Here is a 25,008-nt window from a genome sequence, read left to right as displayed (position 1 = left end):
TTTAGGTGGACACAAAGAAAAAGGCAAAAAAGGACTTCGAATCCAGTTACAAATCCTTCGTGAGAGAGTATGAAGAGCTTTGAACATATGGTACGTGGTACCTCGGAATGCAGAATGGAAAACCAATTTCAAGGAACTCCACCCTGGCCGAGGATCTACAGCAAAAGGGGATCATGGATCTTCGGCCAGAAGACGCGTACAATGGGTGCGGATCCAAAATGCCTTCTGATTCAAAGTAGATCCACCCCCGGAGAATACACCTGCCAGACGAAGGGTCGTATTCCAGATCGCAACATTATATGACCCACTAGGCTGGCTAGACCTCATGGTTCATCCAGGAACTTTGGACGGAAGTCATTGACTTGAATGAGAAACCAGCACGGTTAGATCTCCAAGTAGAACAGATCGAAATCCCAAGATGGATCCACTACGACGGAAAGTATGCATAGAGCTTTGTGCTTCCTGTGACCCCTCAGAATGGACCTACGGCACTGTAATATACAACCGAGTCCTGCGTGCAAATGGGCAAATAAAAACATTGATCACACTGAAAAAGACCTGGAACTCTGTAGAGCAGTACTGGTTACCAAGCTGTCAACAAGAACAAAAAAAAACCTCAAACTAGGAAACATTCGCATGGTGAGACTCCATGACTGTATTAGCATGGATCAAGGGTAGTCCCGAAAACTACAAAAATTTCATGGGAATAAAATTAGTGAAATTCACCCCGTGGCCGACAAAACCAGGGCTGAATTTACCACTAGGCCCACAAGTCTCGGGCCTAGGAGCGCATCGTTCCAAGGGGTGCACAGTTGCCAAACGAATTTAATTTTTTTTAAATTAAAAATGCAGACTTGTAATTTAAGCTCAACAAAAGAGTCCCATCTATGGTTGCGTGTCTATAGAAATCATTTTTGAATGTACAGCGTGTCCCCTTTTTACGGTATCAATAGACAACTGATTTTTTAAATAGAACACTGCATATTTTTTGTTGTTTCGATGTCAATTGTTAATTTCTACATTGAAACTCATTCGCCTCTTGATTTTTTTATCAATATTGCCTTCTTTTTAATTTTTTTCCGAATAAATATTTTGAAGTTAAAAAATAAAATTTGAGCAATAATGTTAATTCGAGTAAAAGGCAACGCTTTGATAATGAGAAAGATTTAGTGATACAGGGTGTTCACAATGAAATGGTAAAAGTGCTATCACTATTTTTTTTTCAAATGGAATTTCGCTATTCGGTAGTTTTTGTGTTCTCGTCAATTTTTATAAGAACTTCCTATGTCCTTCCTAAAACCCCCTAGTTTATAGGTTATTCAATATTTCTCACAAAAATACCTATCAATTAATTAATTACGGGCGGCAATTTTTTTCGGGCCTAGGGGGACATAGGCAGTAAACCCGGCCCTGGACAAAATCATCTGTTAGAGGATAATCCAGCCGACCTGATTTTTCGAGGCACAACTGTGAACCAGCTCCGGAGAAGTTTTCGAAAGATTTTATCCAAATAGTTATTTTTGGAATCACTTTATACAGGGTGTTTCTAGTCAAAATGGATAACGCAATATGGGTTATAAAACTCTCCAAAACTAATACTTTTTGAAAGTAATCCTTTGAAATCCGACTACAACTAATGGCGGTCTAAAATAACCAAAAAAAGGTCCATAATTCGGAAACAAAGCCAAAATGAAAACAATTTACTTTAAAAAGTGTTAGTTTTGGCTAGTTTTATAGTAGAAACACCCTGTATAATTAACATTACTGTTACAACATTCCTAGTGTTAATTGACCTAATTTCCTCCAAAACACCAGAGTTCTATGTTTTATTATTGCACAGAGATTAATCCAGCTCAGTCTGGGTATGTGGGTTACAAAGACTCCCTTTCATCTATTGATTTTTTGGTCGGATTAATTAATGTTAAAAAAATGTTCTTACCGCCACGTGAACTGATCTCCCTCGCTTTCTGATCTAAGGGTAAAGGTCTATCCGGATCCCCTCTATCTTCTCGTAACCTGCAACAGAATCACAAATGTAAATTACTCGCATTTAGACTATTAAAAACGCGGAAATGAAATTGATTTCGAGAAACATCTGCCAGGTCTCGGGCGGTTATTCGAAGCCCGCCCCTCCCCTAAACCATAAACAAAAATTATACAAATCGCCAAAATTGCAATTATAAAAATACATCTGTTTTAATTAGAACATTGGCAATAAGTCGCGAGGGGTGAAGTTTCAGGTTTAGGAGTCCCTTGTTAATGGCGTTCTCAACAGGGGGTTGCTTCATTACGGGGCTGCATCTACGTCTGTTAATGTAATATCGGATGAATCTTACCTAAAGCTTATAAAATCTAATGAGAAATGCTAAAAGATGATGCGGAATTGCTAATTAAGACTAATGTGGGGGTACTTTAATAATTCACGTTTCGAAAATTCCGCGCCGCCGTTTCTAACTGGTAAAGAAAAAAAGGTGCGTGCCATAAATTATCAGGTCATAAAAAGAAGCTCTAAACATTATTGCCTCGTCAAATAAAACAATGCATATGAGGCCTATGTGTATACAGCAACAACACATATAACAAAAGTTCTTGAGGTACGGCCGCCACCCTTCAAGTTTCAGGTTTCGCCCACTGACAGCAAAGAAATAACAGGTCTGTTTATGACTTTTCATATATTCTTCGTTATGCTCACGCAATGTTTTTCAATTTTAAAGCGAAGTTCACAGCTGCAGACTTGACTAAGTACCTAATAAAAGATCTCTCCCATCTTCTCTAATTTGCGCACACGATACCGTTTTGTTTTATTATATCCTTATACGTTAGCATTTGAACAAATCAAGCAACCCGAGCGCCCCCATCCCACAACGTCGGCCTCGCATCCGCCCCCCATTTCCACTTTGAATGCATAAAGTTTAAGGTTTTTAGCGTTACGAATTGTCTCGCTTTTTAAGTAAATCAGATTTTAAAGTTAAACACCTGTGCGCGCTTTTCCGTATAATTTTCCATTTTCCCTTCAAAATTACAGCTATACATTGTCTTTTCGGTACCGAAAGCACCACCCCAATTGAGTGTTCTTAATGTTTGAAATGCTCTCAGCTTATAATACAGACTTCGCATTACTTTTTAAATATTCAAGCCCAAAGTCAGGACGTCTCTAAAAGCATTTGGCCATTAAAAAATTAAGCAGTGGCTTGCAGTATTATATTATTATTACTTTATGGATACTTTGCTGCGCACTAAATGGGGAGGAAATCGGTATATTAGTGGAAGAAGGCACGGGACGTAAGATGAAAATCGAATGAAAAGTTTCGAGCAGAAGAAATGGAATTATGGGACTTAGCGCGACCGAGTGATTTACGCGGTTTTTCTGGGAAGCTCCTCGTCGAGAAATATAATCTCGCTTGAGCCCTTATAGGTCGCAATAAAATTGCTCATTTCATTAGTAGACTTCACATACGTTTTTTTTACGTTGTCGTTTCAGCGATGATCGTGATTGTTAATGGACTGTTAAAAGTGTGGTCTCGTTCATCAAAAGACGGCTTTTTCCTTCAAATTTAGTTTTGAGTGGTTTCGGTTAGTGTGCTGAAAGGGATGAAGACTAAAATGCATCGCTTCAAAAATATCATTATTAATGTTTCTTTTTGAGTAAAACGTATAACGTAAAATCAATTCTAATCAGTTAATCGGGTGTTGATTAATTTTTAATCGCCATCGATTTTTTAACGAATTAGTTATTTGTGTAAAATAAATGGTTAGCCAAGAACCATTTGAAAAATAACCTACGTCAATTATTCGTAATTGCGAATTGCGGGACCATTTATTCATCACATTCAAAGTTAATTGACTCACTTATACAATTTATTAACACTTCGCTTTTTTCTGTATGTTGCATTGAAATGAATAAAAGGATAGACAAACAAAAAGGCTAAAAGTCATAAATTATTGCGCCCAATTTAAAAGCTCTTTTGAGACTTCTTTCAAACAAAGCGCCTAAATTAGCAGCAGTTAAAAATGTTACTTTCTGTAGAAAGACTCAAAAACAAGTAGCAAAGTTGGTCTGAATTTTCAATTAAAAAAATAAGAGCTCAACTGTTCTCTGAATTAACGGGTTAGGGAGCTATAAATCATTTTTTGATATCCCGCTAGTTTCCACAATAATCGATTGTCTTAAGATAAATGGGACACCCTGTATGTAGATTAATTAAGTGACATTGAATGAAATATAAGATTACGGAACTGGTAGTCGCAGCTCACAAAAGAAATTACCACTACCCCAACTCGTCTCGCTTATGCAGTTAAACTCCTCTGAAACTGATATCTATTCTAAGCTAAAAATGCTTGTTTCAAACCTATGGTATGTAACCGTTCTTTATTTTTGTTTGTTCCAAATTCCATTGTTATACTCGGACCAAAACAAAGTTGACCCCTTATTAATTTTTTTAATTTTCGCGTTGTTGTGTTACGACTTTTTTTAACTTTTGTTTGTGTTTATTATTAATACTTCATCTATTTGTGGAAAAAAATCTTTTTATTTAAATAACGCTTTGATCCCCCTCTACCGCCCAATTATTTTTAACTAAATTATCGGACTTGTGCGCTGCATCCTTCATTACCAACTCGAAGTTAAACTTTTTAGTATTGCTCAAAAATATGGATTTGTTGTTTTCTCGGGAGAAACACTTTTTATTTTTTAATGTATCAGGACACCCAATGAGACAGTTGCTCGGCTATATCTTGGGAACCGTTCCTCGTATGAATTAGGGGTAAAAAAAAGTAATGAGTAAATCGGTCATGAAGAATCGCTGGAAAATATTTTCAAGTTCTAAAAATGACCACCTGAGGGCGTAACTACCATCTTTAATTTTAAAATTGCATTTTCTTTAAATTTCGCATAATAAACTAAACATTTTTTCACATTTTTGAAGAGAACCAGTTTATCTATCATTTTCATAAAAAAATTGAACTGAAGATGGTGTGGGGCGTTCAATTGTTTTTGTAATTACCTGCTTTAACTTCTTAACGGTTTGACCGATTTGAACAAATTTGGTATCGTTGAAAAGGTCATTCCTTGGGTAATAAGAAATATAGTAAGTTTAGTGGAATCCTTCTCCGCCAGGGGGCTAGTTTTGACACCATGACCCAAAATCATAAAAAAATCAAAAAAATCAAACGGAAAAATTACATCCAAAGAGGCCAGTGTAAACCGTTTTTCAAAATCTCGTTCCTGACCTCAAATATTGGGAAGATGAGTCATACGACGAACGTTCCCCGAGATATGGCCGATGAACAGTCTTATTGGGTCACCCGGTACAAAAAAAACACATTAAAATACTCGAGCGCGTCTGATATTGTTAGTTTATATGTCCCACGTGTCTCTGATATTCAGTCTTATTCTCGTGGCATTTGTTAGTTTAGCAAATTTGCTACGTTTAAGTTTAAGTCGCGTTTAACAAAGTGTTAAGTCGTTTTGTTCGTTTGCAATTCTGGTGGCACTTTGCTAGAAGCGAGTTAACAAGTAAGGGCGTGGCTACGGTTTTGCTACGCCATACCGCATGAATGTAGCCGTTTCTTGTCAGTATTCCGAAAAGACGCACAAATACTTCGAAAAACATTTTCTTTTTGAAAGAACTCCAAGAAATTGCAGCAGCTCTGAATAAATTAACTAACTGCTGTTCTCAACGACATAGTAGCTGCGATTTGGAGCCAAAATAGTTTAATTCGCCTAAAATATTTTTGTAAATTTTTAAATTTTTTAGTTATCGTTACTATTATTCTTCACGCTTACCTATACTCTTATCTCGTTTGATATATTTTATGAGTTTATTTTATTTTATTAACTTGTTCTTTTCCGGACTTTCATTTCTTAATTCAAGATAAAACAACTCGCCAGCAATATCAGGAATATCTGCATTTCTGCAAAAAAAAAAGCGGGTGTTTGAGGCAAATATTAAGAAAGATGTTCCTTCCAAAAATGATTTGTAGGAAGCACTCGCCTTGGACCTCAATAAGCTCGATGGTACATAGAGATTGGTGCTAACCTTCGTCCCTATCCATGACTCATGAGCATTTGAAGTATTTCTTCGTAGCAAAACAATTTGACGAAAAATTAAGCACACGGGATATTCGGCATGGATATTTCCAGAATATACCTATTCACAGTGGTTTTAGTATTCGCGAAACAATTTGCACCAAAACTGGGCATCGCAGAAGAGAAGTGCATTCGAAATTAGCACATTAGGCAGACAGTTTCGACTCTTCGTATCTAAGCAACCACAAGTTTGTGGTTGTCTAAAACGGGCGATCAAAAATGACTTGCTGTCGAGTCACCTTTGGAAGTTTAACTTAAGTACGATTTCCCATGTAAACAAAAATTCCAAAGGTCACTCGACAGCAACTCATTTTTGATCGCATGGTACCTTAATAGGTAAAATCAGAAGCGATACAATTTTAACACATTTTTAACCGCGGTAAAATGTTGACGTTTGCGAATTAATTGTTGAAGTATGGACATGTAACCATATCAATTCTAATTCTTTTACTACACGCAGGAAATAATCTGTAAAATATCGTGATCTGTAGCCGTTGCGAGGCCTCGCTCCCTGAGTTAATCCGTACAAGTGTGAGTTATTTCACGTTAACAAAGTGCCAACGCCAATTCAGAAATGGCGTAAGAATCGTAGCAATTTTGCTAGGCATCTTGTTACGCTACCAAACAAAACGGCTACCAGAATACCAATTTGTTAGACGTAGCAAATTTGCTCAGTTAACAAACAAAACGCTTAACAAGTGGCACGAGAATAAACCCGATTGGAGGTATAATAATCTGCCGGTTTGTATGGTGGGGGAGGCTGTACGGATGATCTCAGTTAACTGCTGAACGCACTGGACTTTATTGGCAATTTGCTCCACTTTGGCGTGTGGAAATCGGCAGATTATATTACTTCTGTTATTCGAAATTAAAAAAATGGCAATGTGCTCGAGAATATCAAGGTAACGTTTTTTTCTTTGCAAGTTTGTGACCTTCCCACTCCCTCATGCCACGTTCAAATTGTCAGATTAATGAAATGCACGCTTTTCAACACGTAGTCAACCCACCTTACTTTAATCTGACGCGCTCGAGTAAATCCCAAAATTCCCTATTGGGCTCCCCTACTATTTGCGTATGCATGAAATTATTCCTACACTTTTTTAACAACAAATTACCCCCTCTGTTTTCTCGAATGTATGCAATCTGAAGAAAGTACTGTCTTTCAGAAACTTGCGGCGTTAATAATTTTTCAAAGCTCAAACAGTTAGTAGATAGGGAGGGGTCCTTTTTATCTAACTGTAGCTCCTCTAATTCTCTGGTAACTTGTTGAAAGAGAAATATGTAGACTGTGTTTTATCAATTTAAGGGTAGAGAGGGAGATCTTTTCCGAGAAGCAGTTTGTTTTTTTGTCATTTCGATTTGGTGATTGAATCTTGAACCGAAACGAGAAATCTTACGAGATTTCTATCTGAACAAAAAAATGAGTAACGAAACGGGTTGGTTCGTTTGGTTCGTAGGTTCATTTTCCAGTAGTTTTTCATTTGTTGGATATGTCCGTTTAAGTTGATTTCATTGGTGACAGTAGCTTCTTAAAAGGTTCGAATCCATAGCCAACAATTTACTCTGACTAGCACAGATACTACCCCTTCAGCCGTTTAGCCGGAAATGAGAGCACAGACTTACCGACAGATCGATAGACAGACCGAAATTATCGAGATTTTGTTTGATTCGGATTCCTGGTGCTTCAAAAAGTATATTCCCGTAAAAAACTTGGGGGGGGGGGGGATTTTTTACTCCAATGCAATAACTCCCTTTATTATCGCGCGGGTGGTCAAAATGAGAGCAAGTCACTCACTCACGTTTCGGTCAAATTTATCCCTTTATCGACTTTTAGACCATGCATATATTTGCATATTTTCTCTTTTTGACGAGTACTATTGCCCCCTAAATATCTGCCTGAGATTAATTAAAACCCTGTATATTAAAAAAGCAAAAAAACATGACAAATATACTGGGTTCTGATTAGTAAAAGAGAACGTTAAGAAACTGCTTCATTGGGTGGCGCAATGAATATGAAACAGAGGTATTTAATTTCCATAGTACAGGTCATATAATTATCAACATTTTTATGGCAACCGGAAAATGGATCTGATTTAATTTGCACCAGACCCTTCAATATGGTTATCAAAATGATTTTCGAAAACTAATCAGGCACGCCACTAATAGGGTTGTCCCGAGAGGGTGAAACAAAAAAGTTATAAAATTTTGTAATGCCCACGTTGCAAAGTGGAAAAAAATCAAAATCCGCCCTTTGAGAGTACGTTCCTCCAACAAACCGTTTTCGAGATATTTTTAAAGTTTTGCCATCACCAATTGGATATATTTCTTAGAGACATTCCAATCGCCATTTGTGAGTACCCTCCTCCGAAAATCTGTTCTTGAGATATAAGAAATTATATCCGATCACGGTAAGGGGAACTATGGTAAATAGAAATTAACACCTTTCGTTGGGACCTTTCATTGGAGTAACATGAAGAATAATAAAACCAGTCCCACCTCCCCCAAACCCCCACTTTTGTTAAGGGGTCAGAAAGAAGGGCAGAAGTTAGTAGAGAACAGTTCCTTTTGTTGAGACCCTGGGGCCTTTGCACACTGGGCCACCACGGTGGCGCCTCCATGGTGGTTGCTCATGTTTAAAGAGTCACAGTTTAATCATGGACATTGAATAAACAGGGGCGTTAGCGTACATATATCTGCGTCTACGGAAACGTCGTAAAACCACCAATGTGGTGGCTTTGAAAATCACATACCCCAACCGCCGTATTCTTGGAAGCGCTGCCAGTCGGGTCAGTGTGAGCGTTCCAATTGAATCAATGCTACGCAATGTAGTCACCATGGAGGCGCCACCGTAGTGGCCCAGTCTCCAAAGGCTCCCATATTCCCTACAATCAATGCTACAATATTAAAACACGATAGGTCAAGCAAAATTTTATTGGGGTGATTCTTTTTCCGAAAACCACAACTCAGTAACGAGCCACTATTAGGAGATTTCTATTTAAATTTTTTTCTTATTTTTAGTCGTAGGAGGCGGTTGCATAGTCAGCCCACAATGTTGGTAACACCCTGTATATTAAGTTCCACTGTTTTTACTCTTTTTAAACCTTAAAATACTGTAAGATGATCGATAGGTTGTAAATGCTCACATTTTCATATTTTCTTTGCGCGAGTCAAGTAATTGTTTTCCACACGTAATAAAGACAGCAGCAACAAAAACCGCACAAAATTGTAGTGTAAGTGTTAATAATTTAAACATTTTGGGAAAAATTTGTGAACCGAGGTATTCTGGGGGTATGGAATACCTCCATGGAAAAAAGAATGATTTACCGTATAATTGTCTACAACATACGAAATTCCTACACCTGGGGGACATTGCATACCCCCCGGTGATAAATACCCGTCACTCCCCACGGTGATAAGTTTACCCTCAAAACTCTCAGGTCCACATTTTTTTCAAAAATCATCGTGTAAGTGGATTTAAGGTTTTAAACATTTTGGAGAATGTAGAACCGGAGGTCTAGGGGGCTACAAAATACCCCTTGGGCCATATCCCACAGGAAAAAACAGATTCAGTTTTTCGGTGATATGATTTTTCCAAAATTTCAAATGCGTTTTTGTGTCATAAAAAGGGGGGCAAATTGCCCCCATTTAACCTGCACTGTATCTCTCACGGTTACGGAGATCCCAATGGTTAGCTACGAATTTGAACCACCCTATACATGAACTACGCGAAAGGCGTATAAAAGTTCATTTCCAGAATACGTTAAAAATATACAAAAAATACGTAAAAATTATACATAAAATATGCATTTTATTTCTATTTGTGTGTATACTTTGACACCGAATCGAATAAATAAAAAAAAATCTTATAGATCCACTGCAGTTCTACATGAAATCGTGAAAAAAGTATTGTTTTCATTACTATTATTAATAAAAATAGTACGGAAAAATACAATTCCGATCAAACTTACGAATTCAATTGTACTAAAAGTCATTAGGCTTATTTTTAGTTTGATCTACGTAAAGCATCGCCGGCCGTATTGTTTATTTAAATTTTAATTAGTTTAATTAGTTGGAGTCAAAAACTTCCCGAAGTATCTCGGAAACGAACTGTCGGAAAAGGGGTATCAATAAAAGGAAATTGGAATGTCTGAACGAGACGTATCTTTCGGTGGAGCAAAAAATTTCCTTTTCTTTCCTTATCTTTTCACGTATCGGAAAATAACGGAATTTGATATAACAGTGCCGGTATCTAAAAGAAAATTGAAAAAAACGAAAATTTGTGAATCAATGATTCATTATGTTGAGTGTAATGAACGTGCAGGCATCATGAAAAGAGAAATTAATTATTGTTAATTGCGTTACTTTTCAGTTCTATTCTTTGGAAAGTGTTGTTAACATCGCGAACAGTCCAAATTGTAAATTAAATATTAAAGTTAGAGTAAAATCCTCTTTTCCAGTTTTTTGAGTTCCAGAATCATGGAAATTGAAAGGCACAAGAGTCTGTTCTACATAAAAGGTCCAAGGTTAATTAATAAAATCAAAGTATAATAGAAACCTATAATGTTATTGTTTTCTATGGGCCACTGACCCTTTACTACCCTAAACTGCTTTATAATGGTTTTTGCTTATTCTTGTAGAGAATTTTAGGTACTTTTCGTCCGGTCTAAATTTTTAGTAAAAATATATTTAAAAAATGCTGGTTTGAGTTAGTAGGCTGTTCAATCCGAAATTTTCTACAGCAAACAATTGGTGACTAAGTTTAAAACAATTGCATTCCTTATTTGACGTTTCAGTTTCAGTAAACAGTGCGAGATGACGATGCCAGCTTTTTTTTGGTCAATTTCAACATAATCCCGTTTTTATAAGCGAAAAGCTCAAAAATTATCTGCAAGAATACACCAAAAAAATATACCAACCGATACCAACCCATTTAAAAAAAGTTTTGGTGACGTCACATGAAACAAATGAAACATTAATTTTTTCGTTAGTCAAATTGCAGCTAAAACCGTTTAATTTAACACTATGTTATTTTATAAACTCGCTACAGTCTTGGGCCCTTTTTGTAAAACAGATTGTACACAGGCTGGTATTTTTTTCTATAACTAAATATAACAGGTGGTCAAAAAAGGTTTGACGTCTAGTCGCCTTTGGAAGTTAAATATGATTTCCCATGTAAACAAAAATTCCAAAGGTGACTCGACTGCAACTCTTTATTGATCGCATAGCAATAATGAAATATTATCAATTAGTTCTGAGTAGTATGCTAACAACATTACAATGTGGACTAAAGCACAAGTCCCGTAGAAAATTTAGTAAAAGCAACGGAAACTGGCGCTTGTTGTATGGGATCGTTCATAAAAATGATCGTACTTTGAAGCGCGTTTAATTAAAAGGTGGCGCACTCCGCATCCATCGGGATCTAAACCCAAACAATATCCAAAGATATCTTAGATCCATTTGAGAGTTTCACAATTCACTTAGCAACTTTGATAGACAAACTAAGAGCAGTTGAGAGAGATCTTATCCGCCCTTACTAATCTAATATTCTAATTGTATTCTAGGAAATGCTACATTCAGTTAACAGATTCCATGTTAACTGTTGCTGGCTGTCGTATAATGCGCGATTATGGTACGTATTTTACCTAGCCGTGAAGGTGCCGGAACTTTCTTGCAAACTTCCGGAAAGCTCCTCCGGGAAACATTGAAATCTCATTTCCGCATGTACTACGTATCTTGGAATTATGGGTATAATTAGTAAAAGAAACTTCTCCTTTCAACCCTCGCGCATTGTTATATTCTTAGATACCTGATGATGTCAAAATATATGCTAACAAATAAGGGTACCGCAGTTCGTGATTTACGAAATTTGGAATTTCGCTCGGATAGTGGACCATCTCGTTGTGACGATTCGGTCGAAAACGTTGGGGGTTGCAATTCTGTTTGGTCTGTTGGCGCGTTGTGTAGTATATGCCGGCGAAGTAATATAAGCGTAAAACGAAGAAGGCCGTATATCATAGGCGGAAAAAGACGGAAATAGTTTCAAATTTCATTTAAGATTTAATTTGGGTCGAGATATGTGGATCCCTCTGTAAGATTATCGAAATCCGTAAGTAGGACGGGAATAAGGGTGGCTCTCGCGAAACACAACGCCGCAATTAAAGCTTTGCTTTTATTAAGCCCCGCTGCAAACAATGCGTGTTTTAGAGAGGCAGCGAGTGATCCTTGCAGAATGGACATTGGGGTGGTGATTTTGATTTATAAGTACCTGGATCTTTTTCTAATTAAAATTTTCGTTTACTTTCGCCTCCTGAAGGGAATCGGTTCGTTTATTGTGTCTTCGCTTTTTAAATCGCGCAGATAAGCGACGACGACGATTAAAACAAAACACGTTTTTTGGCGTACCGTTATTAATCCCAGTTTAATAATCAATTTGATAGGACTAGCCGTAGCGCGCGCCATCTAGAAAGGTAACGTCTTGCGAGCACGTACAATGGACGTTAAATCTTGTTGACTTAACATTACGAATGTATGAGATTCGTGTGGGTCAGCGCGCAAATAACTGACATATAACAACCTCCTCTATGTAAATAATAATTTCGGTTAACAAACACATTCGTACGTATATATATGTATACTTAACGCGCCGCCTCTTCAACCCTTAGGAGGTATGTACAACGTCAGTCGCCGCGACGCATCGTTAAAAGGAGCCATGTGTAAAATTTTCTAATATTAGATAATATTACAAACTTTTTTGATTGATAGAATGGAACATCACAAACACATTTCAACCCCCGCCGTATAAAACCGAGCGGATGTAAGAGGGCGCTTCGAACTTATATGTGTGTGTGTGATGACGTGCACTCCTGTTTTGATAAATGTAACAGTGTCTTGTAATCGACTTTGATTCGACATGTAACAAACACCCTCTGTGAGAGAATGCGATTTGATTGATGCAACCCTCGCACGGTATTTGATTTTTTAAGGTGCAATCTTCCTCGCGCATCAACAAAAACACGTAGAAGAAATCGTTTTTCATTTGTTCGCATTGGGAAAATTATGAAACCTTTAATCGAACCTTTCCTTTTCAACGACCTACTCGTTTGGTACACTCAGACGTCTAAAAAAACTAAAACAAGATCGATTCTAGACAGCAAAGATTCTATTACATTCTGGGGTGGTTGTAATTGTTTTACGTATAAATACCGTTTGCAGTGCCCCCTTCTTATTTTGGGATTTCGAAAGTTAAGTTTAAGTATTATGACTGGAATTTTCCGTGGTACCTATACTATAAGGGGAAGCTTTAGAATGCTTTGCCACCGATAATTTTAAGCGGAAGTTCTTTACCACACTCGGACCCTGCAATGAATTGTGTCTGAATCAGAGTTGTCCGCAAACACGCTGTGTCATAACCAATTTCAAAATTTTAATTTATTTTTTTCACGTAACTCGAGTACGCTTGATGGTAGCAACTGTTTCTTTTGTCGGTTGCTTAACTAGTCCAATGTTAACGAAAGATCTGATCTAGATTTGTTACTTAAACACAGTAAACTTTCTTCACAAAACTTTATATTTTTGCACTATTGCATAATGGGGTGGAGCCCCATCATGCTTAAACCACGTGTCAAGATTTATGCCTTCGCCCAATAATTGGCCTAACTGATTTCTTAAAATGTAGATTTCTCCATTTAAATGTTCTTAAAAAAAGCGGACCAATAACGTCACACCAGACGTTAACTGACCAGGGAGGTTGGTTTTGCAAAGCTCTCGCCCAAGGTATATCTTCCTGTGCCCAGTGATGCATATTGTGTATGTTTACCTTTGGGAAAATAACAAACAAAGAGTTGGCTACGGCAGAAAAAATAACATTTTTCAAGAACCCGTTATTTCCTTGCACTTGTTCTGCTAATCAGTTATAAAAGTCTTGTCCATACAGCTCTTGGTGAAGAGTAATGTGATATGGGTTTGTGCAAGTGCCTTAGTGCCATATAAACCTACACGAGGGTCAATAGCCACCGCCCTAAAAGCCCAACTGCCCTGCCCTCGTTCGTTTGGATTCTTCTTCGTAATAGCTAAAATTACCATAGCTGCATAAACATGAAAGCAATTAAACAAAATAACAAAAAATAATAGTCTAAGATCCCACATAAGGTTCAGCTTCACCCATCTGTTTACCGAGTGAAATACATTTTTTTGGCAATCTTAAGATAAGATGTAAACAAATAACAAACACATTGCAAATGGTTGCCTAAAAAAATTAAGTCAAGACTACCAGCGATTGAATGTAAGAGAGTACGCATGCGCTTTCTCCATGTGATAGAAGCAGACAGAAACATTAATTAAATTAATTTTAACAGTGTCATAATGGCGTTTCATTATCATGTTCATATACAGTGATATTCATGTAGAAGTAGACATAGGGATTTCCTATAAGAATTTCCTATGTCTACTTTTAAATGATAAAAAGTCTTCTAAAGGACGCCAAACTTTATGCAACCAAAATAACTTCTTGAAACAAATGAAGATCTGTCATATTAATTAATTTGAATATTATCACAATGACTTCCTTATCCTGATTTTCGTTCTGGTGCGATGTATTCAACTAAAGGAAAAGTTGATATTTCCAATTGGTTTAGTGCCGATAGCTAAAGGAGCTTAAATTTTCTGTGAATCGAAAGCGCTAATATTCAAATTAATAATTAATATGACAGCCAGATCTTAATTTGTTTCAAGAAGTTACTTTGGTTGCATAAAATTAGGCGTCTTTTTATCATTTGAAAGGAAACATAGAAAATCCCTATGTCTACTTCTACATGAATATCACTGTAGAACTGGTATCATTAATAACTATTCAGCGTCATTTATAAGCTACATAGTCCGAAAGACTGTTTACATGTAACGATTTCTTGTTTCAATTTTATTGTCGACCACGGTTTAGCACAGTTTTCGTTGTTTTCGCCATGGAGGAAGTACCGTTGTGGTCTGTTTACATCCTCTCTGTTTAGCGAAGAAATTGAAAAGTCGCAAAGACCAAGAATAAAATGGAGCCACCAGTGTTTACTCATAAGTAACAAGGTTGGCATTATGCAGTCTGCGTATGCGCACATTTGATTTTTACAATAATGCGATATGTGTGCCTTTACTAGAAGCATCTTTAGTCAAAACGTCAAAAAATGAACGCTGTTCCGGTTAGTAAAAAATATTACAATATCGTTAGGTATCGTGAAAGATGTTCCCTTTCGTAGAGCGACCGCGCGGTTTAATCCTCTCCACCCACGCACAAAGAAATTTAAGAGAATCATACATATTGTTGGCTTATTTTTTTTTAACGCGGTACAAATCAAATCTGGAAACGATTATACGTCCTCCAGATCGTACCAGCACACGGAACTCGAAGACTATTATTATATTATACGAATACTTTCATGGTAATGATTGCAGGAGAAGAAGAGTATCAAATTCTTCTAGTTTTAGAAAACACCATCAAACTTTCCCATTTTTTAACAATGGGGGGAGGGGGGACTGGGTATATAGAATCAATACCCTCCCTAAAAAGAAATTCAATTACCCTTTCTCTAAAAGGATCATTATCGGCATGAAACCATTTGTACACTCAAACGAATGAACTGTTTGTATGCTGGGAGGCGGCATTCCGTGCCCCCAGCCCCCCTGGTGCTGCGAAAAACTTTCAGCCCTAAGCTTGGCTTAGTTTAAAAAAAACTCATCTCTTTTGAACAGTATTCCATTTTAAGGTCCCTTTCCGATATGTATAGGGCGCGTACTAAACAGCACTACCTTTTTTGGATCAAAACATAGCCCCCCCCCCCTTCCCCAAATATACAAAGAATTTATTTGTATGAATATACATACCTTACAATACAATTGTATATGCAATACCTTCATGGTGATGAGTGTAGGGACGTGGCCTTATCACATTCTTCTTCAGTAGAAGGGGGTGTTCTATGCCCCCCCCCCCAAATCCCCCTGGTACTACGTTCTCAGTTTAAAGTTTCAGCCCTAAGGACGCTTGTGATAGTTTAAAGAGTAGCATCCAACCTCCCTTTTTGAACAGTATTCCATACGTCCAAATGGTCCCATCACGAAATGTATAGGGCCAGTACTAAAGATCGCTTACCTGTTTTGGATTAAAATAATACAATTGAGGGGGGGGGGAGGGGCTGTGGGTATAGAATTAAAAATTGTAAATCGTTTTTGTACTGTTTATTTTGGTGCATACTATATACAGCATGTCTTAAATTGAGTAGGATAACATGGTTATCTGTTATAATTATACTTACAGATTTGGTTAAATTGGCAAAGTTGTGTAGTTTCATAGTTTCATTTTTAAAAAGTAACAGAATCAACCTTGCATTTTTGCCTTGATGTTTACACGGTATTTCTTATGGCAATAATTCCATGGGCGTGTCGATGGCGAGACAATAAATGAACGATTCCCAAATGAAATACTACCTAAGTGTTTAGTATCACTGGTTTTGTAATTTTTTTCTCTATCGAATGATGTAAAAATCCAATATGGCGTCCATTTAAAATAAGGAAGTTGTCAATGTCAATATCTCAAAAACTACACAACTTTGCCAATTTAACCGAATCTGTAAGTATAATAACAAAGATAGCCATGTTATCCTACTCAATTTACGACACCCTGTATTATATGAACACTGTACCAGAATCAGAGAACAAAATTGAGGCGAATAAACGCATTCCAAAATAAACTTTAAAGTGAAACATTTCATTCTTACTACGTTTTATCGATGTTTCTATGTACGTACTATTATGTTCTCTATGGTCTCCCTCCACCTCCCTATTCCTCAACCCCCTACTGATTGACCGAAGCCTGCGTTCCGGTTCACGAAAATTTCCATTCCGAGCACTGAAAATATCTCCATAAATAATAAAGTGGGCATATTCTTACATTTGGTTTTTACCATATGCGGTATGTTTGTCTTTACTAGAAGCATCTGTGGTTAAAATTTTAACCAAATCTATTAATAAATAACTAAGGGCATGCCCACATTAATTGCTTGGCTCAAGTGCCATTGCTATAAGCTACCGAATTCATAAAGTACGAACTAAATATATTGAAAACTAGGAGTAGTTAAGACCTTGGATGGAAGGATGGGGAAATTTGCTGCAATAGCGCTCCCAACATCGTTAGAAAAAGAACAAATGAGAATCTTCATTTCAAATGCCAAATAAAGTCACCTCCATCCATAACAATTGAGAATAGAAAAAACGTAAAAAATCAGGTTAAAATTTGTCCCCCCATATCCTTATTAAATCACCAAAATTTTTTTTAAATATTGAAAAGCATTTTTGAAATATCTCATTGTAAAAAATTCACCCTGTATAATTCGGATAGTTCCTGTGCGCTTATTATCTTGAAATTTCGCTCTTTTAAGCTTCTAAAACTGAATAAAGGTCAGTGATAAGAAAGATCATTGGGGTATAGTCACGGTGCACTGGATGGCCAAATATCACCTGCCCAAGATTGGGCTTGTAGGAGAGTCCACGTACAGGTTCTGGGGTGAGGCAGATGAAACTCCCCCATTCCGGAATTCAAGTTTCCTCAAATTCCTAGAAATCTCCCCATTTCCCAAATGTTTAGTTATTGTAATATAAATAAAGGAGAACCTACTAGGTATCCACTGAATCGGCCGAGCGCACAATAGTCTTCAACAGAAGCGGACTTAAGGTTTCATTCCTATCGAAGCTGACTAATTTTCGAAAATTCCAACGTTCTAATTTGTTATGTAATATAATTAATGGCCTTTTTGGGCGATTGCTAACTAAACAAGTGCTTAAAAACAACGTAGAACCCCATGGACTCCACTGGGGGATGGAGAGATGAGGCAGTTTGTGAATTAACCCCATTTGAATACAAAAAAGAAACTTTTTTCTTGACATTTTAGCAAAATTACCTCCAATTACTGAGAAGAGTTCATAATTTTGTTCAAATAAAACTCTTATTAATCCTTTAGATGTGATCGGGTTAAAAGTCAAGTTTGAAATTAGAATGTTAGCCGAAAACTGCTCAATTTTAATTAAACGCACCTCTTCCCATTGACCCGTCCGCCTTTTTTGTCGACAAATTTGAATTAGGTATCCGCGTATTTACCCAAAGTTAATGATAACGCTACGTGTTAATGGTAATTGGTAGAAAATTGTTTCGGAGCTAATAAGTCACTTGACAGCGAGGAGAAATTCTAATTAGAAGTGAAAGTAGGTAGTCTTATCCAATAAAAATAATTGGCAACCGTTTTGCCTCTTTTTTTTTCGTGTAATCGTATAACGCGCACTCTGGAAATATTTACGGTCAACTACAAGCGTGCACTTTCGGAACGTGAGAAAATCTATCGACGAAAATTACCATAGTCGATCGTTCGAAAAAAAATTACCATACAATAAATCATTTCGAATTCTAATTTACTGTCAATTGTTAATGAATTTCTAACTTGTATCAATTTGTTAGCAGCAATCGAATTTCAATCGGAGGCATCACAGCGGTAGCTACTGTTTTAGATTCAGATTTCTATCTCCATTTGCTACATTTAAATTGTGACTATGACTAATCAAAATCTGTTGAAAGCTTTCAACAATCGACCCCCGAAAGTAGTCAGAACGAGCGGTGTAGCTAATCGACGATAGTTAAGCTGAGCGCTTGGTCTTGAAGTAGTTTAACCCCTTCTTTGATATGGCTCGTATTCTTGTTTCATTATTATTAAATTATTTTCATTTCTGCATTAGACATGTCTTCTCTTTCGGCGATGATGGCAAAAGGGAGATTTTAATGAATCTTTTTTTTGGTAAGGTGAAAAATTTCGATCTAATTAAATGGGGCAATGAGCTTATTAAACAATACACTGGCTCGGAGCAGAGACTATGTCTGGAAAACGTGTAATACCAACTTAACGCAGATTAGACTAGAAATGGCACCTAATTTAACAGCACAGCGGCGAGTTATACTGTTAATTGGATTTGAAACAGTATTAGCATGTAGGGCACACTGAATAGATTCTTATCTTGATGCAGTTCGTTATAGGATTCATTTCAGACTAGCTTGATTATGTGACAATAGGATTTAAACGTAGATTAAATTCCCATCCCTTGTCCTTCATTTCCCGTTATTTTTGTGAAAATTAGCACCTCCCGTTTAATTATAAATAGTTTAATAATTCTTCTGTCGAAAGGCAATCAGGTCATAAACGTGCCGTTCACTCCTTTATTCGGTTTCATAAGAGAAAGAAATGTGTATCGTAATATGAAATCCACCCACTACAATCGTAATTAGGGTTATTTAAGACGACTCTGCCATTATACCATTTCAGATATTAAAAAATCAAAAAAGTGCGTTTCTATTTTTGGCCCTTTGCTTATAAGATAACAAAAGGGGGTGGAAACGCGATATGTTTTCGGTTAAAAGTGGTACCAAAAGTTACTTACAGTTTAAGACCCTTAGAACTACAATTTAGAATTTTAAAAACTCATCAAACAAATTCTATTGTTATTCAGAATATCAATGAATCATCACACCAATCGAGTAACTTTGATTTATTTGTACCCGCGGGCATTTTTTCGCAAAAAATGTTTTCTGTTGAAATTCATATTTGTATTCATATCGCAATATGCAAAAATATGACTTTCACCACGAAAGGACCCTGAGTAACCTACACGAATGTCATACAAGAGCCATTTAAAAAATGACTTAATTCCAAAAAGGGGAAGGCGCGATACGGTTTTATATGCATAAGTGGGGTTGCTTGTAAATCCTATAAAGAAAGGCAGTCAACAACACAAAAATATTTAATGTACCCCAGAAATAGACGAATGTCAAACAAAAACGATTTAAAAAATGTGCCAAATTCTTGACAGAACAGCTTCCCGACAAAAAATCGTGCTTTAAATAGTTATTTGTGTACCAAGGCCGTAAAAGTGATCTTTTTTGGCCGAAGCTGCTGTTTGTGGCCGAGGCGGTAGCCGAGGCCGCAATTCAGATGAGGCCTAACAAATCACTTTTGGCCAAGGTGCACACAACATTTTTTAGGCGATCATCAAAAAAGAATTCAAAAATTTGCTCATAAACATATTTTTTCTGAAAATCATAGTTATCTTAGACAATTAAAAACAAAGCATTTCCTGTCATATGTAATTATAATTAGCATCTTTGCGTGTGTTTTGTGCGTATCAAAATGGGTGATAGCGACAGTTCAGATACCCCAAATGAAATTTTGGAAGCTGCAAGCGTTGCGCTTGCGACCCTAAGTCATATATGATATAAAAGCAGGCGTTTGAGAGTAAAAGTACAATCGCAACTTCCTCGGTTGCACAAGATTTTAATAATGTCAAATGCAATAGGTCCTTCGTAACTGTGGCTTCCAAGACCTTATAGTTAACGTACAATTATTAGAAACCTGATTACCTACTTTGATGGTAGGTATAGGTAGCTACTTGTGTTCTCGGTTAATTGCTGGTGATTCTTCGTATAATAATGTAAGCAATAACATCTTCCTCATGTTTTGGTTCTACACTTCAAAAAGGTCTCTGCAAGCAGCAAAGATTGAAACGTCAAACTATAATTTTAAATGTGAACATTGTGATTACGCAAAATAGTGTGAAACATTCCTACAAGTCTGAAAATGAAAAAAAACGCACGTGGATGGACCCAATCCTTGATGAGGACAGACCAGATAGACGCTTTCTATCAAACAGATTACTGGTTCTCACACATCAGTTTCAAATAAGTACAGTTTGACAGATGTGTACAATAAAGTAAAGTTTGACAGAAGCGTACAATAAAGTGAAACTTTATGGCCGCAAAAGCGACCACAAAATCAACGTTTTTGTGATGATAGCCTAAAAAAGTGTTTTTCTATTTCGATGTGGAAACAATACCGAAACCGTACTTGATTGGCCCAGTTTGCGTGCGTTTCGAGACAGAAATGATGCTGAAAGAAATAGAAAAAAAAATTTTTTTATTTTGTTGGATTGGTACCCCTCGCTTTTTTGCCGTCAACGGTATCCGTCATATCAAAACTAAACATAACCTGTAAAGTGTAAATAACGTACGAAGAACTTGACCGATTGTATTAATTCCTAATAATTTTTAATATAACTCCAAAGGGTAGAACTTTTTTTATTTTTACTTAGCGTAGTGCCAGCAATACATTCTTGCTTACTTTTTGAACTCCCTTCTCGGCCAGCAAGTTTTCAAAAATTTTGTACTCCTCGTACTTTACTTTTGATTTTACCAAATAATTAAAAGTTTGAAGTTTGAAAATACAGTAATCAGGTTAGCCAACGTGAAAATAAATGAACTGTGTATATTACCAACATACACTGAATGATAGTTTAAAATTACCTAACAACGCCTAAAGGCAATATTTATAATTTGTATATTTTATTATTTAAAATAAAGTCGAAATAGAAAAAATAGTATAAAGCACACGTGTCATTTGTCTACTTGTCGCACTCGGCTTTTGCCGCATTCGCCGCTACGCGGCTTATGCGGCAAACTACCTCGTGCGACAATCTTCGTCAAATGACACTTGTACTTTAATATACTATTTTGCAAAAAATGGTAACGTTTCCTTACGAAAATGTATTGTTTTCCGATGTAGAGCAAAAACATTCAATAAAAAGTATAGATTTCTATTAAAAAAATTAAGTTGCCCTACATATGGCCTTTAAGGGACAATTATGTGAAAATGTGGGCACCTCTATATGAAGAATATTTTATATACATCTTTTTTCGATATCCCAGCTAGTTTCCGCAATGAATTATAATTAAGTGAGATTCAAATGGAAGATTATGAAACTCGTAGTCGAAAAATTTAGCACAACTCACAAACGAAATTACCGCTACACCCCAATGGTATATTTTTTAGGCAAAAATACTTGCTTAAAAAGTATCGTATATAACCCGCTATTTATTTTCGTTCTGTTTCGACTTTCATATCTTTGTTACACTCTGATAAAAACTAAATTTACCCTTTATTAAATTAATAATACTAATTAGTTCGCGATAATTTTTGTATGATACGTTCTCTCGTCAATACCTCGGGCAAATAAATGTATAGAGCGGGCGGGCGAAATATTATTAATTTGCTGTGTTCCGCGAATTTCATTTTTAGCGCAACCCCATTTATCACGCGTTATTGCCTTCAATCGGTCAAAATTGTTATTTATGCACCAATTTTCTTGGGCAAAAGATCAAACCCGATTGCTCGGTGACCAAGAAATGATAGAAGGTGACCAAAATATTTTTACCCAAAAGATATACATGGAATGTATAGTGGGTTGGGATAGTAGAGCAGCCTTGGCTGAAATCCCGCCCACTTAGACTTAGACAACTAAGGCCCAGTTGTACAATAGCAGTTTAAACTTCAGTTTATAGTTGAATTGTGGGTTAAAGGATTTGATTGGCTAATATTTCATAAGTTGGCCAATCGTATTTCTGAAATCCGTCAGTTAAACCAACCTGAAGTTTAACCTGACATTGTATTACCGGGCCTTAGAGTTATATGAAAGCTTATGGGTTCCAGATGTGCAATTATCAAAATTTAATTTTAACATCCATCACTTCCCCAATGTCGATCTAAATCCTGACCTTTGCACCGATTTTCTTGGGATAAATACCAAACTCGTTTACTTTATGCCCAAGAAATGATTTGTTTTGGTTCACTTGTGCTTACAAAATACAGCTCACATAATTTGGTAGCGTAACATTTAATTGATTTAATTAATCAAAATAGTCCAGCACATTTTCGAAAGAGGACACCTGTGTCAATTTTAGTTACTTTCGGTTTAGTGGTTTGGTAGGAAATAAGTGCACAGACAGATTGATGATGATCATTGAAATCGTAATAGAAAACAAACGATTAAATCCACTTTTCAACCTAAAACACTTTCTTCATTAATATACTCTGTGAGCCGAATCGATGTAAAATATTTTCAAAATGGTGGCACTTCCGGAAATATCGGAAGTAGTTAGTAATTTCGTTTTTTTTAAATGGCAACCCCTATTTTTTATTTCATTATTAGGGGAATATTTCGAAAGAAATGATGGTTTTGTCCGTCTGTTCGTCTGTTCCTCGTCTAACTCGAGAACGAAAAGCGACAGCGATGCCAAACCTTCGCCAATTAATTTCTAGGAGTTCAATAATCAGTGCTAATTACTAAAAAAGGCAACAAAGTAATGAGCTAATTGGAAAACACAAATTTATATGAAAATAAAATCAAATTACCCTCTCTCCTTCAACACTTGTTCAAAATGAGCACCTTACGTGTTTCAAACACAATTCAATTCTTTTTCTTAAACGTTCTTTTGTAGGGTTATTTTAAAAAAACTAAAAAACCGTTTTTTTACATATTCCATAATTTTACAATTTTACCGTTTATTAACGATCCTAGAGATCGTTTATAATTTTGTATTGCTGTCTGTCGTCTGTCTGTTGGTCTGTCCGTCTGTTCCTTTGTCTGTCTGTCCCTCTATCTGTCCGTGTTTTTCTAATTTACTGTATGTTGTGGATCTACTAATCCACATAAGGTTTTTTTCCCAAGAACAATTTGGAATTGCAACTTATTTTCAAGTACCGATAAGGTGAAGATACTAAATATCCATTACAGATAATTCTTGTTTATTATACATTGTATAGGATACAATTTTTCAAAATTAGTTACCTGATAGCGTCCAATCTAATCTTCCTACTCCACACAAGGTTAAATAGGTATGGTTTGCGCTATTAGAGCTCTTTTTACTTTTTGCTAATATACAATCAGTCCACCCGATGGTTAAGATATCAGCATTGAGACTACTATGAGCTCAATTACTGTTGAATATATTTTTAGAAAAAAATAGATACAGACTTGTTCCTTTTACATCCCTTCGGAAACAATCCCCTAAGCCCCCTGTTTTCTATGTCACATAACGCCGAGAATGAAATCGATTACTATTTTTGTATGTTGCTAGACGTCACTTTAGATAACAATTGCTAATTCTTAAATTTTGAACGTCAGTCCACCCGATGGTTAAGATCTCAGCATTGAGACTACTATGAGCTCAATTACTGTTGAATATATTTAGAAAAAAATAGATACAGACTTGTTCCTTTTACATCCCTTCGGAAACAATCCCCTAAGCTCCCTGTTTTTTATGTCACATAATGCCGAGAATGAAATCGATTACTGTTTTTGTATGTTGCTAGACGTCACTTTAAATAACAATTGCTAATTCTTAAATTTTGAACGTCAGTCCACCCGATGGTTAAGATCTCAGCATTGAGACTACTATGAGCTCAATTACTGTTGAATATATTTAGGAAAAAATAGATACAGATTTGTTCCTTTTACATCCCTTCGGAAACAATCCCCTAATCCCCCTGTTTTTTATGTCACATAACGCCGAGAATGAAATCGATTACTATTTTTGTATGTTGCTAGACGTCACTTTAGATAACAATTGCTAATTCTTAAATTTTGAACGTCAGTCCACCCGATGGTTAAGATCTCAGCATTGAGACTACTATGAGCTCAATTACTGTTGAATATATTTAGGAAAAAATAGATACAGATTTGTTCCTTTTACATCCCTTCGGAAACAATCCCCTAAGCCCCCTGTTTTTTATGTCACATAACGCCGAGAATGAAATCGATTACTATTTTTGTATGTTGCTAGACGTCACTTTAAATAACAATTGCTAATTCTTAAACTTTGTACGTCAGTCCACCCGATGGTTAAGATCTCAGCATTGAAACTACTATGAGCTCAATTACTGTTGAATATATTTTTAGAAAAAAGCATCCCAAGTAAGCACTTGTTGTTAATATTGACAGTTTTAGTCCTTATTCCACAAACTTATATGAACTTTAATTTCTAATTTGTCCGATAGGTATTGTGCGCGGTTGCA

At 36.4% G+C, this 25,008-nt stretch overlaps 2 protein-coding genes across 4 annotated transcripts in view; one reads left to right on the top strand and one right to left on the bottom strand.

Annotated features, from left to right (window-relative positions):
- The window catches only part of LOC116169834, a 182,782-nt gene that overhangs the window by 27,400 nt on the left and 130,374 nt on the right, over positions 1 to 25,008 (top strand). The window lies entirely within an intron of this gene.
- LOC116169832 (dachshund homolog 1-like) overlaps positions 1 to 25,008 on the bottom strand; it is a 162,536-nt gene that overhangs the window by 14,359 nt on the left and 123,169 nt on the right. For both annotated transcript variants that reach the window (XM_031486010.1, XM_031486011.1), the window contains exon 5: positions 1,940 to 2,016. In XM_031486010.1, coding sequence (XP_031341870.1) covers positions 1,940 to 2,016 — 77 coding nt within the window. The remainder of the gene's footprint in view (positions 1 to 1,939; positions 2,017 to 25,008) is intronic.

The sequence above is a fragment of the Photinus pyralis genome, unplaced genomic scaffold (genome assembly GCF_008802855.1).
Source record: "Photinus pyralis isolate 1611_PpyrPB1 unplaced genomic scaffold, Ppyr1.3 Ppyr1.4_LG4, whole genome shotgun sequence".
In the NCBI taxonomy this organism is placed as follows: Eukaryota; Metazoa; Arthropoda; class Insecta; order Coleoptera; family Lampyridae; genus Photinus; species Photinus pyralis.
The sequence above is the reverse complement of the archived record's forward strand: the minus strand, read 5'-3'. Positions and strand labels throughout refer to the sequence as shown.